The sequence below is a fragment of the Cervus canadensis genome, chromosome 3 (assembly GCF_019320065.1).
Source record: "Cervus canadensis isolate Bull #8, Minnesota chromosome 3, ASM1932006v1, whole genome shotgun sequence".
Classification (NCBI taxonomy): Eukaryota; Metazoa; Chordata; class Mammalia; order Artiodactyla; family Cervidae; genus Cervus; species Cervus canadensis.
In genome coordinates, this window is record NC_057388.1 from 31472565 (window position 1) to 31496989 (window position 24425).

A 24425-nucleotide genomic window follows, 5' to 3' on the forward strand; every position below is an offset into this window, starting at 1 on the left:
CAGATTTCAAATTACCATTTCTCGGGTTAAATTAGTAAGTCCAACCAGTGGGGATTATGCAAATCTAAACTTCCTTTCACAGAGCAGGAGTGATAATTGCGTTATTCATGGGTTTGGGCCTTATTAGGGCTGTGAAGGTTTTAATCCATACTGATGTTCCATCTTCCTGGCACCTCACTTTATTTTTGCTTCTCTGTGGCCTTTTGCTACAGAGCTCTGACACCCCAAACTATCATGGTGGGTACATGGATAAAGCAGGGGGGCTAGTTGAGAGGAACTGCGGGGTTGAAGTCTGCAAAGGTACACTGGCTGAATTACCTCCTTTCTGAGCTGCTCTCTTAATTTGTCCTCTATGTGGTCTGCAAACCAGCTTGCCTCACAGTTTGAAAATGGGACCTTTTTATGCTACTGTGAGAAACCTGAGTGGCAAGTGAATATTAGTATTTAAACTAAAAGAGGACACAGGGAATTTCAAAAGCTGTAAACACTCAGGAATCCAACAAAAATCAACCATATCATGAGGCTCTGGCATGTGTTTTTATGAGTGGGATACATCATTCTGCTTGAGTTCCTTGCATTCAGGACATTTTTGCAAAGATGGATCAACTCAGCAAGTTTTATATTCTGAGAGAATGAAATGTTGTTACTGGAGTTAAAGAAAAATCAATCTCAAACCTATTGGTTTGAAATGGCTCATGTAAAAAAGATTTTATAGTTGCTATTTTCCACACGTATGCTGAATGCTCTTTAAAAAATTACTTCTAGGGATCACACGTTAGGGTGTGTGCATTTGAGTAGGAAACACGGTTCATGGCAGGGAAGAAAAAGATGATGAGAGCGGTCAGTGAATGCACTTTCAGTGTAAAGACAGGGAGTGAAATAAGTGACCACAGATCAAAACCCGGTCCTCAGAAACACCCACTCAGGATTCACCCACAACCTGACTGTCTTGTTTAAGAAGATCCACGATCAGTTTGATTGTTTTGGGCATCAGCAGTGTCTCTGAACAACCCACCTGATATTGCCTTCCTTGGCCTGTCAAATCCCATCAGCGGACTGAGTTTATTTTCTCTGCCATCAGCCTTGCCTCAGCCTTGATTTTGAGCAGGTACTCATTCTGAGCACACCTATCTAGTACTCCTGCCAGTTTCAGTCACAACAGAGTTCTTTTTTGACATCTAATGTCTTTTTTGACAACTACTGTTACCCAATCTGCCACACCCACTCCTTCCCATCCATGTTCTTTGAATCTGAGAATTTAGAGACAGTTTGCACTGTTGTCTTTGAGCATCTGCTGAGTTTTGGACACATTGATGAGGGTGCTGATTCAAAGGCATCTAGAAGGAAGTAGAGAATTGCTAACAGGACTCCTCAGTTTATTTCCTTCAAGGCCAGTCATATTGGCTTTTATGTACCTACTTGTTATTTGTGGATATTTTAAAAATAGTGTCAGTCTTGATTATCTAGGCCCTGGTTATTTAGCCTGTGGGTCCCTCATAGCCTCCTCTTCCTTCCTCTCTCTGTCTCCCTCAGTGGCAGTCTCCTTATTAGCATATTTTCCAGTCTTGATGCTTCTTAAAGGCAAGTACATGTTAATCCTCTTCTTCCCTGTCATGAGTTGAAGCATGGCCCCCTAGAAGTTACACATCCTAATATTATTTCATTTCAAAAAAGGGCCTTAGCAGATGCAATTAAGGATCTTGAGATAAGATCATCCTGCATTATCCAGGTGTACCCTAAATTCAATGACAAGTGTCCTCATAAGAGACACACAGAGGAGAATGTGACATGAAGACGGTTGCAGAGATTGGAGTGATATGATGTCAAGAAACTGACCACCACCAGAAACTAGAAGAGGGATGGGATGGATCCTCCCCTATAGCCAAGAAGGTGCAGCTGCACACTCAATTTTTGTTGTTTTAAGTCACAGTTCATGTTAAGTCATCAGATTAGTTACAGGAAACAAATACATGCCCTGTCCGTGGTATCTGGTGCAGGACCTAGCAGATAGTTAGATTCTCAGTGATTTTTCTACATTAATAAATGATTTGTGACTCAAGGACTTATCAGGAGAAATAGGACAGTACTGGTAAGAATGACCCCATTTTAGCTTATCCATGATTTCCCTGTGTGCTCCTTTATTTAGGTTAGTAAAATATTCAAGTTTAGTGACAAGTCTATGTGCTCCTAAACATTGTTCTTGGGACTTTGGAAAAGAAGATATCCTGCACTTTCATTGCCTCATTCAGCTGTGAACCACCAGCATGATTTTCCAATGGAATAACAAGATGTTTTTCCAGGCTCCTTGCTAGAAATTTAGGTGGTTTTTGAAAATGAGAGCCATCAAACCTTCCCTGACAGGTCAGTTTCGATATTTGGAGGAATATAGGAATGGAAGAACTCTCTCCTTACCTCAGAGACCTATGTGGGCAAATTCAGGGCTGCCTTGCAGATGTGGCTTAAAGAAACCAATAAGGGTATTATTGTCTGGCCACAGTAATAATCTGATATTTATGGTGTCATCAGTTAAATTCTGATCATGTGATCTGCAAAGATCTGCGAAGAAGTCTAGACATGCTTAAAATTCTCTTACAGGGTAAAACTTGTGTTCAATGTATCTATTAACAGATGTAAAGAGAAGCATAGTTAGATTATTTCCTCCAACAATAAAATAGAAGTGGTCTAAATCAACATATTCAAATTACCTGGAATGATTAAATAAGAACAAAACCATTATCCACCATGCTGGAAAACCTTGAAGGTTTTATTCTCAGTATCTTTACATTAATACAGATGCTTTTGATTTTGTGCTGAGAAAAACAATCTGTTACACATAATGTAACTTTAATATACAACATAGAAACTCATCCTAAGTTAGTTACAACAAGGGCCTACAAAAAACTTCATAGGAAAAAAAGTTATCTAATATTGCCACCATATTTTCTAATAGACTGACCCTGTCAGACCCTGTCACCAGTGCTCAGCTCTGTAAACAATGGGTTATTTCCAGGTTCTAAGGAATCATTAATAATCACTAAAATCAGTCTAAAAAGTTCTAGCACATCACTATATACTGTACAGTCCTTAAAAATAATTTATTGTACTGTTTCTAAAAAAAGGTACTAGGGGTATTCGTTTGCTGTTTCCACATTCTGGAGCTGCACATGAGCACTTTCATCTAATATCCTAAAAACACGACAACTGAACTGCAATTCACAATCACAGAGATGAGGTGGTGGAGTCGAGGACTTCCCGGCCGTTGCACACCGTCGGCACGTATGTGCTGGCAGAGGCTGGAAAACAGGACAGAAAATGCTGCATTAGTCAAGGGGGCCATAGAGCTACTGGCATGGACAATCCTAGATACTAGTTAAAATTCAGTGGAAAACTCATTTTAACTTGGCTTTAGAAAATGCTAGGTGATTTAGTGCTGCAGCAGGTCAAGTTTCAAAACGTGCTCTGCACAAAATTAGTGTGTATCCTGGATCTTACCTCCACTAATGTCATACCTCTTGGAGAGAGTTGATAAGCATAATCACTGTTGAAAGAAGTCACTTATGGGTTTAAAATTAACTTTGGTAGTTTCCAAACTGGTTAAAATACGGTGCGTAAAATTGAGTACTCATGGCAATTTACTTAGAATGTTAAGTTATTATTTTTCAATACCTTAATTAATTTTGTTCTCTATGGACAGGATGACTCTGTGGACCCAAGAGTCATCTGTGAACCCACTGCCTTTGAGAGTGGTTTCACGTGTTTTCATTCTTCAAGTGGATAATCTCAGTGAAAATTCTAGTGAGAGCTGAGTTGTAAGAACTTCAATTTCATAGTAGTTTGCAGAAAGAAAGGCATTTCAAAGGGATGACGCTTCTATTAGTGACAACAGTGATGACCATGTCAGGGTGTGAGTATAATATGGATACAAATATTCATTCTTTTTATGGGTCATCATTTTCCTAGATGAAATTCCTAACTGAACTTGTTTTGAACATTTTTTTGGTGTGTGTGAGAAATATAAAGACAGCTAAGTTATATTTATGTCTCCCTGAAAGCTTTTTCCTTTTACCGAATGAGAACAAAAGCAAGTACCCCCATCCTCCATGGGATGAAACGACATGGCCAAGAGAATCAGTTAGCAATGGCCTCACATTCCCCTTTGGAACTGCTGACGTCCTGTCCTTGGTCTGTCCATCTGGCATGCTCTGCACTAGAGGAGCTGATCTCCTTGGCTGCCTGACCACAGCCCAGGTCAAGCTGCCCAGTCAGCTGTCTCATTCTTTAAAGACATAGCTCTCTCAGTTAATCAAATAAACTAACTTCATGCTAAAGTGTTCATGTTCACTATTGCACTGGAAATATTCTTGCCACATGAAACTTCATTTTTCATAGGAATGTCTTTAAACATGAAGGGGAAGCTAATTGTGAAATTTGCTACTATGTGGCACTCAGTGTGGGAACATTCACCATAGTTGGGGCACTAGAAGTCTGTCAGCAGACACCCTGCTAGGGAAACTCCAGGCTCTCAATTCTGTGCTATTTGTCTTGGTGTGTGAGAGAATAAGAAAGTCAAGTCTGTGTGGCTGCCTAAGGTTACAGAGGAGTCATGTGACATGCTAACTCTTTTGGAGCTTGTTCCCTTTTTAGAATGAGGCTCACTTTTTTTACCGTGTGAGCCCACAAGAAGCTAGAATATCCTGGAGGACAGGGGTGGCATAATCTACATTTCCTGAAGCTTCCATGGTAAAGACACAGTGCGTACCAGATAAATATTTGATGGAAGGTGATGCATGATAATAATTATAAATGTGAGGGCATTAATTTATTCTTTGCAAAGCTTCTTCATATACTTTATCTGATTCTTGCTTCATCAAAGCTAGATAAGGCAAGAGAAAGAACAAGGTGAAATGAAGTTCAAGCCACAGTTCATGGGAAACCAGGGGAGTGCTCCTGGCCACTCCGCGTATACTTTCTCTACAGCTTCCTCGCGTTCACCTGTCTACCTGGCATCTCCACGTGGCTGTTTAACAGACATTTCAGAATCCAGTGGCCAACACATAATTTTGATTTCTTGACCTGTCCCTGTTTAGTCTTTCTTTTCTCAGTGAACAGTCTCACCATCTGGCCAGTTATCTAAACCAAAAGTCTCCCATTTACACGTCCTTCCTGTTTTCTCTCTCCTCCCGTGTCAAACCTATCATCAGGCCCAGTCAATTTTGTCTCCACCTCCGGCTGCTTGTCTGTTTGAATCCAGTGCCCTGGGCCAGGCCAGCATTCTCTGTCTCGGCTGCTGTAACAGCCGCACCACTGGGCTATCTGTGTCCATCCTTGCTTACCTGCAGTGCTTTTTCTCTGCAGCGGCCAGCGAATTTGTAGATGTAAGTCACCCACGTATGCACCTCCCGTGGCCTCTCTGTGTTCTCCTGACTCTGGTTTATAAATCTCAGCATGATTTAGACCCTGCTTAGCTTTCTGAGTTCATCTAATTCTCTCCTCCCCCGACTCCCATCCCCTTTTGATTTTGTTCTCTAATACAGAATATCTGTTTCTCAGTTTCTGGCCTTTTGCAATAGCTGTCGCTTCTACCAGGAATATTATTCCTTCTCTTAATCACACATCTGGCTCCTTCTCATCATCCACATGTGAAATGTCATCCTCTGGAAAAGGCTATCATCCAGCTATCTAGTCTAAAGTAACCAACCAGTTACTCTCTGTCACATTACTCAGTCTTAAAACTGAATTTTTCCCTTGCCTTTTTTCCCCCTTAGCATCTTAAGTCTTACACTCTTGACTAGAAAGTATGCTGGGGCTCTGCTTGTCTTTTTCATTATTTTATTCATCTTGCTGGTCGTGTAACAGACACTGTATAAATACTTTTTCAAATGATTGTATGAATGGCTGCCCTTCAAAAAATGGTGGAGCCAGTGGAAATTTCAACAGGGGAAATAATTTATTATCCTGAAGAAATGACAGCAAATGTGAGGCTTGTGAGAGACCTTGTTTTGGAGCGAGTTGGCCTTCCTCCTTCTCAAGTCGCATGGTGGCCTCGACTGTGCTTGCAGAGAACTGGCTGGGCTGTGAGCATCCCATAGCAGTACTGCCTTTGACATTTTGACTAAGCTCTTCATCTTTTCCAGGATCAAGTTTTATTATTTCTGTGCAGGCTTTTCATTTTCAGAGATTGAAAAGGAATGATGTGTCATGGGGTACGTCTAGCATAACCAGGGATTAGTGTGTTAGCTTCTTGCTGTCCTCCTTGAACCTGTCTAATCCCTTCTACCTGCATTTCTAAAGATGGTATCAGAAACCTACTCCAGTGTTCCCCATGCTATTGTGGAATTTGATGAATGCTATCTTAAGAGTGTACTTACGATCTGCTTGTTCACTGCATTCTAATTTCTTAAAAATCGGGTATATTTTGACCATGTAGGTAAGAAGTACATGGACTGCAAAGGTAGGCACATGGAAAATTCTCAAGCTATTAGTGTCACATAATCTTCTGCCAAACATCATGTGAATGTCATCATGGAACGTTACAGAGTAACCTGAAATGATCTACCTGCTTCATAGGGACTTCAAAGGGAACACCCTATGTTAGAATGTTTAAACTATTTGAGAGGAAGATAGTGCAAATTCAGGGTCTTCTTGCAAGGAATAACAACAGCAAAAAAACCCACAAGACACTGCAGTTTTATTTCTTTCCTAAACACTTTTTAGTGTATCAAAGGGGATTGTAACTTGTATTTTTCTGCTTTGCTTTTACTGTTTCATCTGTAGCTTTTGTCAGTGCATTTTTTATTATGTAAAAGATATTCTCATTTTTGTACATGCTGCTGAATATAGCAGAGGAAATTACTGTTTTACGAGTTTACCATCACAATTACTTTGCCTTTCATAAATATTTTACATATGCCTCCTGTATTAGTCCATCTGTTATTCCCCAAGGTAGTAAAATATGTGGAAGAGGAAAGTATTGTCATTTTCGTGTGTGTGTGTGTGTGTTTGTGATGAGCTTTTCTACGATTCTAATGAAATTCTCACAAGACTTTTAATGGCATAAGTTTAGCCTATTTTATTAAGTGCGGTTAGGCAGATTTCTATAATTGTCCTTTCTGTCAGAAATAAGAAGTGTGCAGGCTTATTTTTGGCTTTCCTGGGAGTGGGGGTGAGTAGCTGCTGTTACTCTAGGTTAACATGGTACTTTTTGCTATTTAAAGTGAAAACTGAAGAAAGCTGTAAAAGATCCACTAAGTTCTGCAGCTGACCACAGAAGGACCATTCACGTCCATCAAAAGGCATGTTTTGCTTCACAAAAGTTGGTGAAGCTTTAGAGATCAATGCAGCCAAGTGGCAGCCTTGTCCAGCACCATGAAATCCATTTTTCTTGCACCAGTAATGCAGAGACTGGCCAGGCTTTGGAGAAAATGACCCATTTTTTCTGAGTAACTGGGCTCTCAATCAATGCTAAACATATTTATTTAATAGATTCTTATGGACGCCAAGTCTGTTAGTCAGTTCAGTGGCTGAGACTTGGTCCCTGAGAATCAGCGTGTTACTCTGTGTCATACATCAGGCTTAGGAAAAAAATAAACATTTAAATAGAACAGACATTCCAGTCTGTTTCCATCTGTTCCATTTCCTTGCTCCCAGTGACCCCGAATAATTTCTCCCAGTGTGTCTGCTTGTTTAGAGATTTTACTGCTATGGTCATGGAATACAATTTCCATTCACTGTCTGTTGCCTTGTCCTCCTGCTTTGTTATTGGACCTGTTTTTGTTTTACTCTTCACCTTAATTTACTTGTGCTAGGGCCCCTTGGTCCCATTTCAAAAGAAGTGCATGCGTTGGTAATGTTGTCTGGGCACATGTAACACTGCTAGCCAACCATTTAGTAGCCTTGCTATGTCGAGATTTCTCAGTAGGAGACAGAGAATCCATTATTAATAATTTAATTTTCCCTTTATGACCAAAATGTCTTCAACTGTTACCAGTAGTTTGAAGAGGAAATTATTTTGTATAAACTCAAGAGTTAGTTTCCAAATGTGGAGTTAGAACTTAAGAAAGCAAAGATTGCTTCATTTAGTGATTCATTTCTAATGAGACAAGATTCATGGAAAGAGAAAATAGAACCCATGATACAACTTAATTACCTTATCAACAGAAATTCCACTTGATCTTCAACTTAATACCTCAGTCCATTTTGCCACGTAATGCTGCCGTGTTTTCTTTCCAATTATGTTCCTTTATCTTCTCTTCCCTCCCCCAAGAAATACCAAAGTTGGATGCACAATTATCTCTAAGTAAAAATACTCAAGAAGTTTTTGTACTGTTCTACTTATTTTTTGTTCTTCTCCCCTCTTCTTAGTTGCTAATCATCTGTTTTTCCTCTTTTTTTTATCCAAATGTGTTCTCAGGCTAGGATCAGAAACTCATTTACAGCAATTAATTCAAACAACGAATAGGGGCTCTAAGTGCTACTACATCTAGGGGTCCAAGTCGAAAGCTGAAAGTGTTAAACTCTGATAAAATAATGTCAGGTATTAGTCCTCCTTTCTTGTGAAGCTGATCCTGATGGCCTCATCTTCCAATTGTCCCCAGCATCTGCACACTGTATTGGCTTCCATCGCTATCACCCTGATTTAAGTCATCATCTGGGCTAGGCAGCAGCCTGCTAAATGAGGTAGGTCTCTGCCTGCTCCCTGTCTTATATTCTGCCCACACCACCAAAACAATGCTTTTCAAGTCAGGTCTTGCCACTTCTGATGAAACCCTTCGAGTGTTTTCCCAGTTCTTTCAGTAGAAAAGTAAAAGTCCTTACAATGACCTCCAGAATCCTAAAGGATCTGCTCCATCTTTGTCCTCATCTCCTCTCCCTTTCACCATTTACCTATAGGCTCATTGCCTCTTTGGCCCTTTGCACGTGCTGTTTCCCACGTGTGGAATGTCATTTCCCCAGATATCAGCATAACTCCCTTCTTTCATTTCCTTCATGACTCTGCTCAGCGTCACCTTATCACTTCCTCCCACTTTATAAAAATAGTAATACATTCTATTCCCCATCTGCCTTATTTGCCTGTGCTCCCTATTGTTTTCTACACATTGCTTATCAACCATCACCTGAGTTATTATGGAGTATTGGTTTCTCTGTGCCCCACCTTGCTTGATGAGAATGCAAGCATCATGAGTATACAGTTGGTCCGTTTCATCCATGACCACAGTGCCTAGAGCTGAGCTTGGGCACAAAATTTTTTCAATCCAAGTGTGTATTATCCATCAAATCAGTCACATTTATTTGGTTAGTGTTTCCTCTCCCAAAGCCTTTGCAATTACTCCAGGTGAGGTAGAAATGTTAAAAAAATTTTTTCCATATGAGTAGGCATTTTCCTGCTATAGGCATACAGATATCTCCATTTATGGATGTTCTCTAGAGAATTGCACTTAAAATGTAAAAGAAGTAGATGAAATAGGATACAATAAATTCATGTTAGACCCTTTGCTTTGTTTTAAGGTATTGATCATCTAAGATCAATGTATGGACAGTATTTGACTAAATACATATTTTCTTTTTCATTGACATATGTGCATAGCTCTGAACATGGTACACTGTTCTTAAAGGCATTAATAAATTTGGGCTTACGTGGAAATGCATAAGACTATAAGTATCCCTCATACGACACTAAACTCTCTGGTTTAGGAACTTTCTTTGAATTGCTGTGTTTATGTTCCGTTCTAATATACAGCAAAGAAGAGAAACTATACAACATAACTTAATTCAAGAAAGTGAGGCTTTTAAAAAACTATGTTAATGGGAGAAATTATATCTCTGACATAGACATTTAGAGAGGGTCACCATTAATTATATTCCTTTGTCTTCATCAAATCAGGTTTTCTAAGAAACTTTGTGGGTAGCCCTTTTGGAATCCGTCACCTGGTCTGTGTGCAGCCAGGGTGTGGGGATCACAGGGCTTTCAGAGAGACATGATTTATGGTGCTGAACTCCTTGGTATGGGTTTTGGAGAGGAATACAAGTCTGCACCCATGCCGTTAGAACAAGATGATGTCATGTGCTGTGCTTAAGAGAAAGCTTTGAACTTAAAAAAAAAAAAAAATCACTGAATTTGCAGATGCTAAGATTCTCAGTGTCAGAATGGTCTCTGAGATGAATTCTGTGACTGAACAGAGGCAGAAACTCCAGAGAGGCCAGAGGAGCCACAGAGAAGCTTTTGAGAGTTTTATCTATGACTTCAGTTATCAAATTCCATAAAGTACCTAATAGATGGGACCTTGATTTTCTCATGTATAAATGTGTTTGTTAGAATAAATGATCCATACCATCCCTTGCAGCTCCAGTCTCTGTATTAAAGGAGGTGGGCTATAGTTACTTGGGGAAAACCTAGGGAAATAGTAGAAGTAAAGAGAAGATGATTTAAAGGTTGTGTAAGAGTGGTTGTGAGACAAGTAAAGGGAAATGTCAAATGAAAGGAGAGGTATTAAACATCAGTTCCCTGATGTATATGGGGTTACCTATTACAGATGGAGACTATCGTCCCTTCCCCAATGAGGGAGAGAAAGGCAATAGAAAGAGGTTTTCAGCAGTGCTGTGGACTTGGCTTTCTTAAGGGAAAATGGATTGACGTCTATCTGATTTGGATGCACTAGGTGTATTCTGCCTGAAGCAAATGGCTTAACTTGCTGAAAACTATAGGCTCTTCCTACATTGGTCAGAGAGGATTTATGTTTATAATATACTTATGCCTGTGGCAAAGAAGACCGTCACTTCAGTGTGGGTTGCCAAATAACTTCCTAATTTGCTGGCCAGTTGTTATGAGACTCCCTGAACTGTAAAGTGCAGGTATGTTATACTGTTCTTCTGAACTATCAGTGTAGAGAAGAAACTTGGTATTATGTGCTTTTTTTCCTTTTATAAAGTGCTATTCAGCGTTGAACAGTGGCTTGCCCCCGCCAACTGGGATATCTTCAGAGCCTGACCACTGAGAAGTACAAAATCTGGCCCTCACGCAGTTACTTTCTCTTGCTATAGATCCATGGCACATTATACTGTGATGCTAGAAGACTGTTCCCCTTACCATTTTATTAAAAGATTTTTGTTTGATGTGGGTGATTTTTTAAAAGTCTTTATTGAATTTGTTGTAATTCACTTTTGGCAGGGTTTTGTTTTTTTGGCCCTAAGGCATATGGGATCTTAGCTCCCAATATTGGGTGCAGGATTGAACCTGCACCCTCTGCCTTGAAAGGTGAAGTCTTAACCACTGGACTGCCAGGGAAGTCCCTCCCTTGATCTTTTTAGACTACTGCTTTCTTTTTATTATGTGCAAATTCTTAGTAATAATGAATAATTCTATTAATTGAGCTGTTCGCACATTACCACCTAAACAAGTGACTTTCTGAATAAGATTTTGGCAGAAAAAAATGAATCTCGATATGCCCCTGGCTCCTCTGGGACCCAAATCTGGGCATCATTAGTTAGCAGAAGCCTCTTGGCTGATCTTAATGATAATGACATACATACATTTGAATGATCACCATGAGCAAGAGAACTACACATTCCCGTAGGACCATGTCTGGGTACATAATAGCTCTGAAGGCTATCGGGCACACTCCATTTCTCTTTTCTCCCCCCAGTCTATGCTGATGCAAACTCATATTAGTGTCAACAACATTGTAACCTGCACAGGCCCTATAGGGTTTTACGGTGTGAAACCTCACATGTTCACCCAGCTTGTCTCCTTCAAAATGATGCCATTCCCTGACATTGTACACCCTTGCTGGTAGAACAAGGTACTGCCAGGTGAAATGGGAAAGGAAAGGCTTTTACTTTAAAAGAAATTATTAAATTTGCAGATGTTAAGATTCTCAGCATATGTTCTTGATTGCCATACTTTGGGGATCAGCTCTGGGAAGATCCTTTGCTTCTAAAGCTGAACAAAACAAAGAATGACCCCTTTTTTTTCTCTTCCAAATATGAAGGCTGTTTGCTTATGTGTGTGGGTGTGGGCACAGCATTACAAGTATGAGTTTAGGATATCAGGGTCTCTGAGTTTACTGCTATCGGATGTCTATTCCCACCTTCACTTTTAGTAAATGTATTTTTTTTTTAGGGGTCTGGTGCTTCTGTGAAAGAAATATTTTCCCTTGAGGGTTCCGAAGGGTGGTGGGGAAATAACTGTGCTGAGATGTAGCTCTTGGCATCATGAAGCCAAGGACAGGACTTCAAAACAGCTCTCCTTCTCTGAACCAAGGGCCTCCTTCCTCTTTGAGAGTCATATAAATGATGCTCCCTGCCCTTCTCTGATAGCAGTGGATGAAGTAGATAGGTTGGCTTTGGCCGAGGTTCTCACAATGTTTCCCTTGGATCATCTCTATTGAACCAGCTGGAGTATCTGTTATGGACCAGATCTCTGGCCTTTACCAAGAATCCATGATACAAAGGGTCTGGAGATGGGGTCTGGGAATCTCCATTTCAAACAGTTTTTTTTTTAAAATACATAAATATCGGGAACAATTAGCCTATGGGCACATTTAGTGGGAAAAAGTTACTGTTTCCTTTATTTTTATTATTCTATATATAGTTAATCAGATGCAACTAAAATTGTTCTCTCTTATATACAGTAATATGTAAACATTTCTCAGATTGTGGGTTTTCCAGGATGTCCTTAACCATTTTCTTTCTTCTATGCCTGCTTCTGAGTTTGGCCATTCTTTCCTATCTTTTTGGAGCAACTGCGCAGCTTTTAAACCCCAATAACTGGTACTCTTTCTACTAGCAACCACCTTAGCTGCTGTCAGGGAGCTCACTTACACTCCAAAGTGGAGGGATGTTGTATCTCTGCTATTTTCTTGCCAGAGAATTAACTGGGCGTTAATGTGGCTGCACCTCTCAGTCAAGGTGAGTTCTAGGAATTGCGTGTGTCATGTCACTTAATCTCTTCTAAGAGTGCGGTACTGGATGGATTTAGGATTTGGAGAGTGTAGCATGATGGGAATGGCCACACATTCTCTGAAAAGTGGGGTCTTCACCCCTCCCCTTGAATTAGGGTAGGCTCTGTCATGCTCTCCAGGTCCCACATGGAGATGTGTTCCACCAAGGTGCCATATGAGAGAGTGAACCACTGTGTTCTTTCCAGATTAGCTCAGTCTCAGCCGACAGCACAGAAGGACCGCAGTCAAGGCCTTGTAGGGCAGACAGACTGCTCAGTCCAGCCCTGACCGAATTCCTGACCCACAAAACCAAGAGACATAATCAAAGGGCTTTCTTTTAGACCTCTAAATTTGGGGGGAGGTTTGTTATGTGGGGATGGGTAACTAAATGTGTCTCTCTGGGGTGACTTTGTTGCTGCACAAGCTTACTCTCATCCATACATGGGGTTTGTGATTTTACCTCTGAAGGAAGTAAGTCAGAAAGTCAGCAGCAATATTGGTACCAATAACCCAATGGAATAACATGCTTGCAAATACTCACCAGAAGAATATAAATTATGTACAACTTAAGAAAAGCATGTGCTTTACTTAATGAACTCAGAACAGTTTAAGGATTTTCTTGATTACTTAAAAAACATACTTCCCAGTATTTAGGAGTGAAATGAATATTAACTGAACTGAATCTATAATGGAGGAAACAGGCACTGAGATGTTAAACCAATTGCTCAGATTTTCACCATAGTGGGTCAATAGCATGTTTATACTTATAACTAGATTCCATAGATCAATGGCTTTCAAATTTCTTTGATGGCAATTCATAGAAATAAATGTTTTACCTGAACCTGGGTACCCATATATAAACTTGAGCAAACTTCATGAAATGCTATTTACACCATTACATGTGATACACTCTAAGATACTTTATATTTTCTTTTAAAAAATGCTGGTCAAACCTACCAAATCAATTTCATGACCCATTCATGGATTACATTCTATAGCATGAAAAACACTGCCCTAGACACTAAGCTTCCTGGGACCAGGGATTCTATCCTATTCATTGTGTACACAGGTGCTTAGAAATTTCTGGTGTATAGAAGGCATTTAAGCATTTAATGATTGAATGAATTTCATGAAGAGGTTCCAATGTATTAAAATGGGAAGGATACTAATCACAAATCAGAAAATCTATTGTCAGTGCTTGAATCCTTGCGTATCATTGAGAAGTGACGTCTCTTATTTCCTTGCTATAAAATAGAACTTGTGATATCCAGTATTCATGGGATAAAATGAGTCTACAAATATAAAACTATTGTGAGTAAAAGATAAAGAATTATAAGTAAAAAAAATGAATGGATTTGTTACTTATGCACTTTGAAATTGCCTAGAAACATGACAAAAGTACTTCACTTTGTTACTTTAATGCCCCTTAATTAATTTGGATTAATTAGAGGAAAGTCATGGGGATTCATGCATGAGGTCTAAATTTAGACTTTTTAAAAGATAAACAAATGAAATTTCACTGAGTAACAAAACAGTCCTAAAATGCTGGGCTGGTGACATCTATGTTGAAGTACTGGCTGGGCCGCTAGCAGATTAGACAGTGAGTGACAGCCGGAGCACGTCCATGGTAGCTGCATCGCATTGTTTTTGTGTCAATGGATGTTTCTGAAATTCTGAGGTGAGACTTGATTGGGTAAAGTGCCTTTGTTACCTCTTCAGGAATTTATTAATTCCTAGACTTTGCATCAGAAAATGCCACCATTTCTAAATTACTGAGGTTTGGATGTATGAGATTTGAAAAAATGTCTGTGAGAGACTTGGGGATTTTGATAACTTGTTTTAATAACAACCAAGAGTTCTAAGCTTTCAACAAGACTCTTTTCACCCAGAGGTAAATCATGCTGCACAGCCTAGGGTAACCTTTCTTTTGTTTTCCCTTGAAAGCCTGCCACGTACCTCATCCATGGGAAATTTCCTGTTTGAAGTAGAACCATGCAGTGGTGTGCTTGGAGAATGGAGAAACCGTCTCTAAGTTCTGGTTCTGCCACTTTCAATATGTGTGACCTCGGATAGGTTTCTTTATCTCCTAGAGTTGTGAGCATTAAATAAGCTATATCATGCATGCACACATGTATGAAGTATTTAGCACAATGCCCAGCACAAAGGAAATGATAAATGATAGTTCCTTTTAGCTCCATTACTGTTTTTGTTTTTATTAGTTGTTATTATTAGTTATATGCCAGCTTTTTCTTGTCTGGATTAGCTGTTATAGTTTGGCTGCTAGACAAGAGATTTGTTTGCTCAAGAAATAAGCGGATTTCTTTAAGGGCCAAGGAAAATGATGTCACAGGTTTTACCAGGTCCTGGGACTCAGCCATTGTGACACCTGGAAATTGAGCTGAAAATAAATAAGGTGTCCATCTCTATAGCAGCTGAGACTGGGGAGGTGTGGTATACTCAGCGTGTCCCTGAAAGGTGCTGGCAGCTCTGTCTTCCCTTTGTCTTCTAGGGAAAGGACTGCACTGTAAAATTCTGTATGTTGTTCAAGAAACTGGGGCACTAATGCGATTGCTCACTCTGTGATGCTGAGCTATTTTGAAGTTTTCTTTCTAATCGGCTTGGGGCAAAATTGTGAAGTAGTCATTTGTCTCTGTCCCTTTCAGCCCTTCTCCCCCACACTTCCCCTTCTTCATCCTTCTGTCAGTGAATTTCTCCTACTTCATACCATGGATTAGCTGAAAATGGCTTAAAAGGTTGTCCCCTTTAGGTACATTTGTGCTTTGGATGACTCTAAAGAATTAAATGATTCTCTAAGGATAGTTTCAGATATTTGCAGACCAAGAGGAGAGAGAATTCTGATGGGGAGTTATTCTGGTATCCTTCAGTTCACACTGCTTTCTCAGCTGGTTGTCAGCTGAAAAAAAAACATTGTGTATTTGTAATAGGAGGTAGATCTAGTCCAAATTTTCCAAGGTGTATTCCATGGGATGTGAGTTGGTTTTCTTGTGGTCAGATACTTTTAAGAAACTGTAAATAACAGAATGAAACAGGTTTCCTTGCTGTAGAGATTCTTAGAACCTTTATCATGCTCATGTCAAAGGAGGTACTTTGAACTTCCAAGTGGGTATTTAGGATGTTACATTTTCCATCTTATTTGCTTATTTTCCTCTTTTAATTTTTATGAAGCACCTTCAGCATCTATGTGACACAAAACACTTTATAGAGCACTTCCCAGACGACCTAAGGAAGGAAGCAGTAAAGTGATGTGCTCAAGGTTCACTACTGAACTGGTTGGACTAGAAATTTGGTTGTCTGAGTCCACAACATCATTAGAAATCCCAGTTGTGGTCATGGATTTAATGGCGGTCATCTCAGCTAGACTGAATACGGGAACTTGCCCTCTCCCACTGGTCACTGTGTTATTAGCACCCAGCACAGTACCTAGCACACAGTGATTAAACCAGCACTTTTGAAAACTGAATTGAGATTGATTATGGGGTGGACATGTGTTGTCTGTTTGGTCTATGTCCACCGTTCCCCCTCCCAGCCTGCTGCCTACCACAGTGCTGTGTTTGAAGGGGTCCTTGTCAAGCGCCATACTTACAGTGAGAATATGTGGTCCCAGTCCCACTGACACTGAACCTGTTCAAGTGCAGCCTGTGCGTGACCACATTCTTCTGGGGTTGAAACAGGATGATGTGCACCTTAGGCGCAAACAAACAGCCCAGGACCACGAAGCCACTCAGGCTGACAGAGATGCACATGGTAGTTGTCTGCACCTACAAGAAAAGGTTGCCTGGTTAAGTATCTTGACTAGAAATTCAATACAGTGGTCAACTCAAGAGAATGCTAGAAAAAGAGCCAACTTTCAAAAACCAGATCATCTACAGTTCTGTTCTTATTCTGGCCAAACCAATACAGCAATTATGTTGAATCTTCTGAGCCTGGGATCCACAGGGAACCATTGCTGAGGATTTGTAAGCAAACACTCTTTGTGATGGGTGTTCCTCAAGGCTTGCCAAGACTTCCCATGGACTTTCTTGTTTGGTTTGTTTTCTTCATTATGTTTGTATAAAAGATACTTCTGCCGAGCCACTGAAGTCAGAATCTTAAGTAGTAAAATAACAGTACTAAGTGATGGAGTGACCCGATGTCTGATGGTTTGAGTTAATCAACTTGGTTTGTTTAAGGTTTACTATATTAAGAACAAATTTGATCCTGTTTCATATTTCTGTCTCTTTCATGCTGGGAGTGCTGCCTATCTGCTCTTGGTTTCCGTACTCAATAGTGGGGGACACTGTCAATTTTCTTCTAGGTACCTACTCTTAAATCATTTCATTAACATCTCTCTGGAATTTTGATACATCAGATACTCACTAGTTCATCTTTGTTTTCCCTTTCTTTCAAAGAAGGAATGTTCCCTTTATCCCTTTGCTGCCCCTGAAAGCAAACCTCAGAACTAGGTTTTATCATCTCTCTTCATTCTCTTGCCTCCACTCTTCATCTTCTCTGATCTTCTCATTTGTCCTGGCTTCAGCTCCCACAGATTTTTCTGGAAAATCCCAAATTAGATTCTACATATTTAATCACTCTTAGTATGAAAAATGGCAATTAATTATTTCTTCTATCAGTTTCTACCCAGAGTAGCTATGGTAAATCCCAGAGTCATTTTAGAGTTCTTTTTCCTTCTTCTTCAGGTGATGCTATTACCAGATAGCAATAATTTCTCATGCCCCAAAGTGTCTGACCTTCTTCTATAATCAAGGAAAACTGAAGACTGAACAATTAACTAGAAGAGCCACATTGTTTTAGAAGATTTCTTTCTGTTTCTGATTTTTTAAAAATCATGTTACATGTATTTCATAACTCTTCAGAATCTGGTTTTACTTTAATTGCTGAAAGTAAATCTCTCCTCCCTGTCTTAAAGCTCCTGCTCCCCTAACCACTCCAGTGCTCTCCAAACTTGGTCCCTGATTTCAGGCTCCTTTAAATTCTCAGAAAAGTCTACTGTCTAATTCCATGATGGAAAAGACTTGATCAATCATAACTATGTTATACATGGCAAGTCCATTACTAGCACAATTTTTTTACACAGATATATAAAACATGTTATTAGAACTGTGTTCTTCCTGCCTCGGATCTGACTATTGTGCCAGTGTGAGAGGGATCAGTTTTCCCCTGAGAGTGAGACAGGTTCAAATGTGCTCATTTTCCAAACCTTTTCTAAAAATACTTCTATAAATGTGAAACTCATCACATGTTTTAAGACATTACAAGGAGAGGAGGAGGAAGGCTTTTGTGAGAAAAGCTTGCACAAAGTTGTACTATGAATTCCATATCCTCTCTACTAGAGGGGGATTGTACCCATCTCCTCACTGAAAGTCTAGAGAGAAGGGCATCAGTGTGGCCGTTCACAGAAGGTTTGACATTTTTTCTGTGGAGGGAAGATGTTCTGCCTGGGAGCCTGATTCCTAGGTGAGAAATGGCCAGTTACTTTTGCACCACAGTAAGGAGACTGGCGAGTGTGTTGAAATAGCCCTTTAAGAATTTATCAAAGCAGAGGCTATGTGAGTGGGATGCTGGACAAGATGAGCCACGGGATAGAGAACCATTGGGGGGAATCTAGGGCCCATGTGGAGGGGCCTGGAGTCTTTCCCAGGATGGGAAGGAGGCTGGAGGGGGAACAGCTGGATGTTCTGGGCCTAAGTGTGACAACTTAGAGTAGAAAATTGCCAGCCAACTCACTCAAGGACCTGCAGGGAAAAAAAACAGCAGGAAATTTCTGATAATCACATGAAAACATCCTTTAATCATCTTCCAGATTATCCCAAGGATGTGTCTTTAGCCAATGGGGACTCAAAGATCATAAAGCCATCCTGTTACATAAGAACTGTCCTACTTCTTCCTTGTTACTCTTTAACCAGAGCTGAGGGGAAACAGCAACTGGTGGACTGGGAACTATGAGCTGGGAGAAAGGGGAAACTGACTGCTACAGCTCTAAGGCAGGCTGGACTGCAGGAGAAAATAAGGTTGAATGTTAAGTCATGATATGGTTTTGATAATTACATGGACAAGGCATTTGAATTCCTAATAGACTATTTCCCACTGAAAATTATTGTAGGACCTTATGTTACCCAAGGGTGCACAAATCCATGGACCTCTGGAGCATTGTCACCTGTTGTTCTGTCCCAACACTAACATGGTGCCTTACATGGTGAACACCCTGTGTTTTGGTTCTACCCACTGGGATTTCCATCCAGTGCTGGGGTGTGATTACTCTCACTCACTACTAAGGGAACAATGAGAGGCAAAACTAAAGGTGTGTTTTGGTCACAGTTTATGCTGCAAAATTAAAAGATACCTTTTAATTTTTTTTCAAAACCCAAGTATCAGCCTCATAGTTTCAGTTGCCCAATTCCTTCTATAAATCACACTATTAAAAAGTCTGCATTTACATATAATTATTTGTCCGCATCTTTGAACATTCCCAGTTCATGCTGCTCTGTTTTCATCTTCCTCAAGCTCCTAGCAACACCTGACATGGTTAACCACTTCCTGGATACATCCTTCCCTCACTGACAGTTCCTCATCTGAGTTTCCTTTGCTAACTTTTTTCTCCTCTACCTGAACTCTAAGTGCTGGAGTGTCTCAGAACTCAGTTTTGGACACTCTCCTTCACCATCTCATTGAGTTCCAGGGTATAAGTACTTCCTTTATAGATGATATTCACATATGTAGGACTAGTTCCAACTTATCCTCTGGGCTTCCAGACTGATACACTCAACTGCCATCTTGGCATATTGTGGCTATGTAGTAGGCAAATCAGAATGAATCTGTAAGCAGAACTTGATCCTCTCCTCCAAGTGTCTCCATTTAAGTGACACCAAATGCCACCCAACTGTGCAGCCCCAAACCTGAGAGTCATCCTTAATTTTTCCATTTTACCTTACACCCACACTTCCAGTCCAATAGCAAGTTCTGTTTGTTCTTTTGGAAGAAAATCCTCTACAATCTCTTGGGCTTCTATATCTTTCAAAGAGTGGCTCTGACTGCCTTTATTCTGGACTTTCTTTTCAAGGGATTTTTATTGCAAAGAGACTTAAGAGATGGAGATAGTGCCTGTGAAACAAGGGACCAGCACATCACCCATTAGAGAAGACTCGGGTTCCCTAACCTCACAGTTCCTCCAGGTAACGCCACCGCCGACTATGCGGTAGCTATAGCCTCCTTAGCCTAGCCTTCAGGAAGCTGGGCTCAGGGAACCAGAGCCAGAGCTAAACTCCCAGCTACCACTATTACTTTGGGTTATAAAGCCCTTTTTGTCAGCGTCCACAAAACTGTGGCAGGCTAGCATGGTAAGTTAGAATAAGTTGAGTAAAATCCAGACTTTATGGTCTTGGACAGCTGTGACAGTGAGATTGGGAAGGTTTTCTCAAAGAGGAAACGTGGGCTGGTTAACAGGCCTCGAGAGAAGTCCAGGTTGACCAAACTATGTGGTCATCCAGGCAATAAAGAGTGCCCTACTTTATTGCCATCGATGGAGAAGATTTGAGGGATGGGGTCGCAGGCTGAGTAACAGGAAGTGGGTTTAGATAGAGCTGCTGCACCGGTACTGAAATTGTTGCTGACTCTCCTCTGGGCATGGGGTGGATTTCCTCCCTATCCTGATTCGGGTCCTTGATGGGCAGAAAGTTCCACTCTTTTTCACATAAAAGATGCAGGGACATGTGACTACACTGACCATGAAAAGAGAAACCTTGCAGAGATCAGGTGAATCACTTGGACTTTGCCTGCTTCCCCTGGAAGATGAGAGAGGCAGGTGACTAGAGCTTGTGAAGACAGCATGGCAACAGCTGAGCCCTTTATGGCTCATCCCCTGCTGTAGTCTCTCTTGCCAAACTTAGATCCATTCCAAGATGACAAAGGTCTCAGCTTTTTTACAGTGGAAACCTTGGCTGCAGAAAAGGAGCTTTGGTCCTCTCTATGAGATTTCCCTGAAACGGAATAATGCTTTGGAAGACCATAGATGAGGCACTGACTAGTATTTGGGCTTTTACTGACCTGCAGTGGGTTTAAAATGCTGACAAAAGTGCTACACCAAAGAAAGAGAAACTGATGTGAGGAAATATAGAGAGATTCTTACAGTCAGCTGCAGTGCTGGAACACTTGCCGAGCTCTACGCTAAAACCAGGCAAGACACTAAGTGATATCATCGTGTTGAGACAGCAAATGCCCTGAGCTGAGATGGATGCCTTTAAAAATGTTGCTGTCTATGTGAGTCACTGCCAAGTAAGCTGAAATACACAAGCAATACTCCCTAGGCAGATAGCTACCTGGCTCTGGTCTCTTGAGTTAAGGGGTCCCCAAAGTTGAATAGTGACAGTAATGATCTTGCCATTCAGTTCATGGTTTTGGGTGCTCATAAACATTCGATCTTCATTCAGTCGAACTATGCATAGCTCTACATGCTTGAAACACACAGCAAATGTGCTTTCCTTCCTGGCATGCAGATTTGCCTGCTACCTGGTTCCTCCCTTACTCTCCATCCTGACTGCAGCTGCCTTAAGAAGACAGGGAGGATAGGTTGAAAGTCTCCCCATCCCCAAGGGTAGCTGCCAACTGTATGCACCAGACCCAGTGTGCTGGGAAACTCCGGGGAGGTAAGAACTCAAATATCTATGCTCTGTTGGTTACAAACAACCAAGTTACCATCCTACCCAGACCTGTTAGGGAGAAGTTAGGGCTGGGATCAGAATGAGACAAGTGAGGGAGGCACTTGCTTGAGAGGGAGCTTAAGGAGGCATCTCAAACTCAGATATCAATAATATTCTATTGCAATGTTTCTTAAAAATTCTTGCTAAAAATCTGTGTTCTCCATCCCGATCCCCCCTCCCACCTCACTCTCCATCCCATCCCTCTGGGTCTTCCCAGTGCACCAGCCCTGAGCAATTGTCTCATGCATCCAGCCTGGGCTGGTGATCTGTTTCACCCTTGATAGTATACTTGTTTCAATGCTATTCTCTCAGATCATGTCAATGTATGGCAAAAACCACTAGAATATTGTAAAGTAATTAGCCTCCAACTAATAAAAATAAATGAAAAAAAAAATCTTGCTAAAAACCTATGATGAACACAATACCCACCTTTTAAAAAAAGGATAAGATTCGTAACAGTGCTGGGCTGTGACAGATTCAAAGAGAAGATGACTGTGTATACAAGTGTCACCAGCGCACTCTGCATTGCCTAGTGGCAATTGGGAAGCCTACACAAATGCTGATGTTCTGGCTACAGTGGTGGCTGTGAGTGATAAAGTCCTTTGTCTCTGAATCAGGAATCTCATGTCTTCTGTCAGCATCCCTGAAACTGTTGTGGACTCACCTGTTAGACTGTGGGGTGGTTTAAAAACCCTTCACAGTTCCTGACAGGTTCTGTCTCCATCACTGACATGCTACCCTTGGCTCCAGTCATCATCAGCTCCAACCGGAACACCTACTGCAACACCTAACCACTCCCCCACCTCCTGCTGTTGCCTTTCTGTCATATAGTGTCTTCAGCAGATTGAATTTTTTTTTTTCTAAAATGTGAGATCACTAAACTGTTCTGCTTAAAAGTGAATTTCAGTGGTTTCTTTTTCCATATAGAACAAAATCTAAACTTTTTGCTATGTGTTATGAAGTCCTATGTGGTCTAGCCCCGCCCGCCCCCGCCCACCCCCCCACGCCCTGCCTACTTCTCGTACAAAACCACACTTCCATCTACTCATTAAACTGTAGCCAGATACACCTTTCTTTGCTATGACATTTTTGCCTAGAGGCATTTGTGCTTACTGCTTCTTCTGCCTAGTGTGTGGAATTCCCCTGTCTGGCTTTTCCATCTTTCAGTAGAGTATTATGAAATGGGTACTAGGAGGGGTGGCAAAGATTTCTTTTGAAAGAATGAGACGTGACACATTTCTTTAAGTCTTCAAATATTCAATGTGGGAACAGTGAAATTTCTTTGCAATTGCTTAAACCTTGTAAAAAAAATTCTAAAGTCACCCCCAAGTCTCTGCCTAGATTAAGTGCTTTGCCTGTCCCAACCCCAGAAGAATCTAGCACCTTGAAAGCTGAAGTACAGTCCTTTGTCCAGCAGCATCTTCATCACCTGAGAACTTACTAGAAATCCAGAATCTTGGGCCTCATCCCTTCTCACGGAATCAAAATGTTTAGCAAGATTCCCAGGTGTATACACCTTAAAGCTTGGGAAGTAGCATATCCCCTCACCCTTCCATCACAGCACTCACCCCTGCATGAGTTATCCCGAATTTTCATTTGTTCATTACTCACTCTCCATTTCTATCCCCTCTTGTTCCCTGCTAGACTATAAGTTAAAGAGGAGGGGCTGGTCTATGTTAATTGCTGTATCTCCAAGGCCCATGATAAAGGCTCAAATACTTTTGGAAAACATGACTGAACAAAATACTTAGTAATTACCATTTTAATTTTTTATGGAAAACTTGCCACCCAAACATGGCCTAATTTTTTAGTTACACCATGTACACTACATATTGAATCCCTGATGACTCAGAGTTTGTTTTTTTACCCTTTCTAGGATGGTTTTATTGCAATAAAGAAGGAGATGGTCTGGGTATTCCTCAAAGATTCTTCACATTTTTGGATTCTTACTCAAGTTTTTGCTTGCTTTGTCTTGATGCCTCTTACAGCATCAGTTTTGCTTGTTTTAGGCTTTACTCCTACAAATGTATTCCTCCTATTAAGAACAGATAAGTTTGTGGTATAGTATGAAAGGCACGGATTTGGATCCAAAAATTTTGTCCTACTATTTCTTAACTGTGCCACCTGGGAAGTTAATTATCCTCTGAGTCTGTTTACTCATCTTTCCAATGGATAATGAAATTTGCTTTCCAGGGTGCTAATGAGAATAAGTGAGCTCAGGTATGCAAAGCATTTAGCAGAGTAAGGTCTTGGAGGTCGATCAGGTAGAGTCAGTTCCTTTCTTTCCCTCTTACCTTAATTATATTACTTTTTTGCCCAAGCAAACAACCAACCAAAAGAAAACAAGAAAAAAAAAAAATCAGAAGACCTCAAATCCCTTAAACATTATTTAAATGAATTCCTTTACCTGGTATAATCTGACCATATTGCCAGTTCCCATGAGTTTCTTACTAGACTCCCCTTACCTTCCATTTGAGTACAACCGATATTACATTTTTCTTGGTTCGTTTCTATTTTGCTTCAAGAATATTCCCTGTAAGGCTTATATTCTCTATCTTAATTGCACTTTCCAACGAAGGTCCAGGGTGAAATCTCACCTTTTTCAGCAGGAGTATTCCTGGAAAGACCAAGCTCTTACTGATCTCTTTTTTTGAAACAAGTAGGCATTTAAGAGTTTGTATCAGTAATTTAATTGTAAACTATTTTGCATTAATCTTGAATTCATTCATTCTTGTTATTTTTTCCCAACTGGAGTATAAGCTTTTTGAAGACTGGA

The 24425-nt window shown here is 40.6% G+C and overlaps 1 protein-coding gene across 2 annotated transcripts in view; it reads right to left on the bottom strand.

The window, feature by feature from the left end:
* Window positions 1-2743: 2743 nt before the first annotated feature.
* GRM3 (glutamate metabotropic receptor 3) overlaps window positions 2744-24425 on the bottom strand; it is a 227586-nt gene continuing 205904 nt past the window's right edge. For both annotated transcript variants that reach the window (XM_043462887.1, XM_043462886.1), the window contains exons 5-6: window positions 16540-16714; window positions 2744-3293 (exon numbers count right to left, since the gene is read on the bottom strand). In XM_043462887.1, the coding sequence (XP_043318822.1) occupies window positions 3220-3293; window positions 16540-16714 (249 nt within the window). In that variant the 3' untranslated portion in view covers window positions 2744-3219. The remainder of the gene's footprint in view (window positions 3294-16539; window positions 16715-24425) is intronic.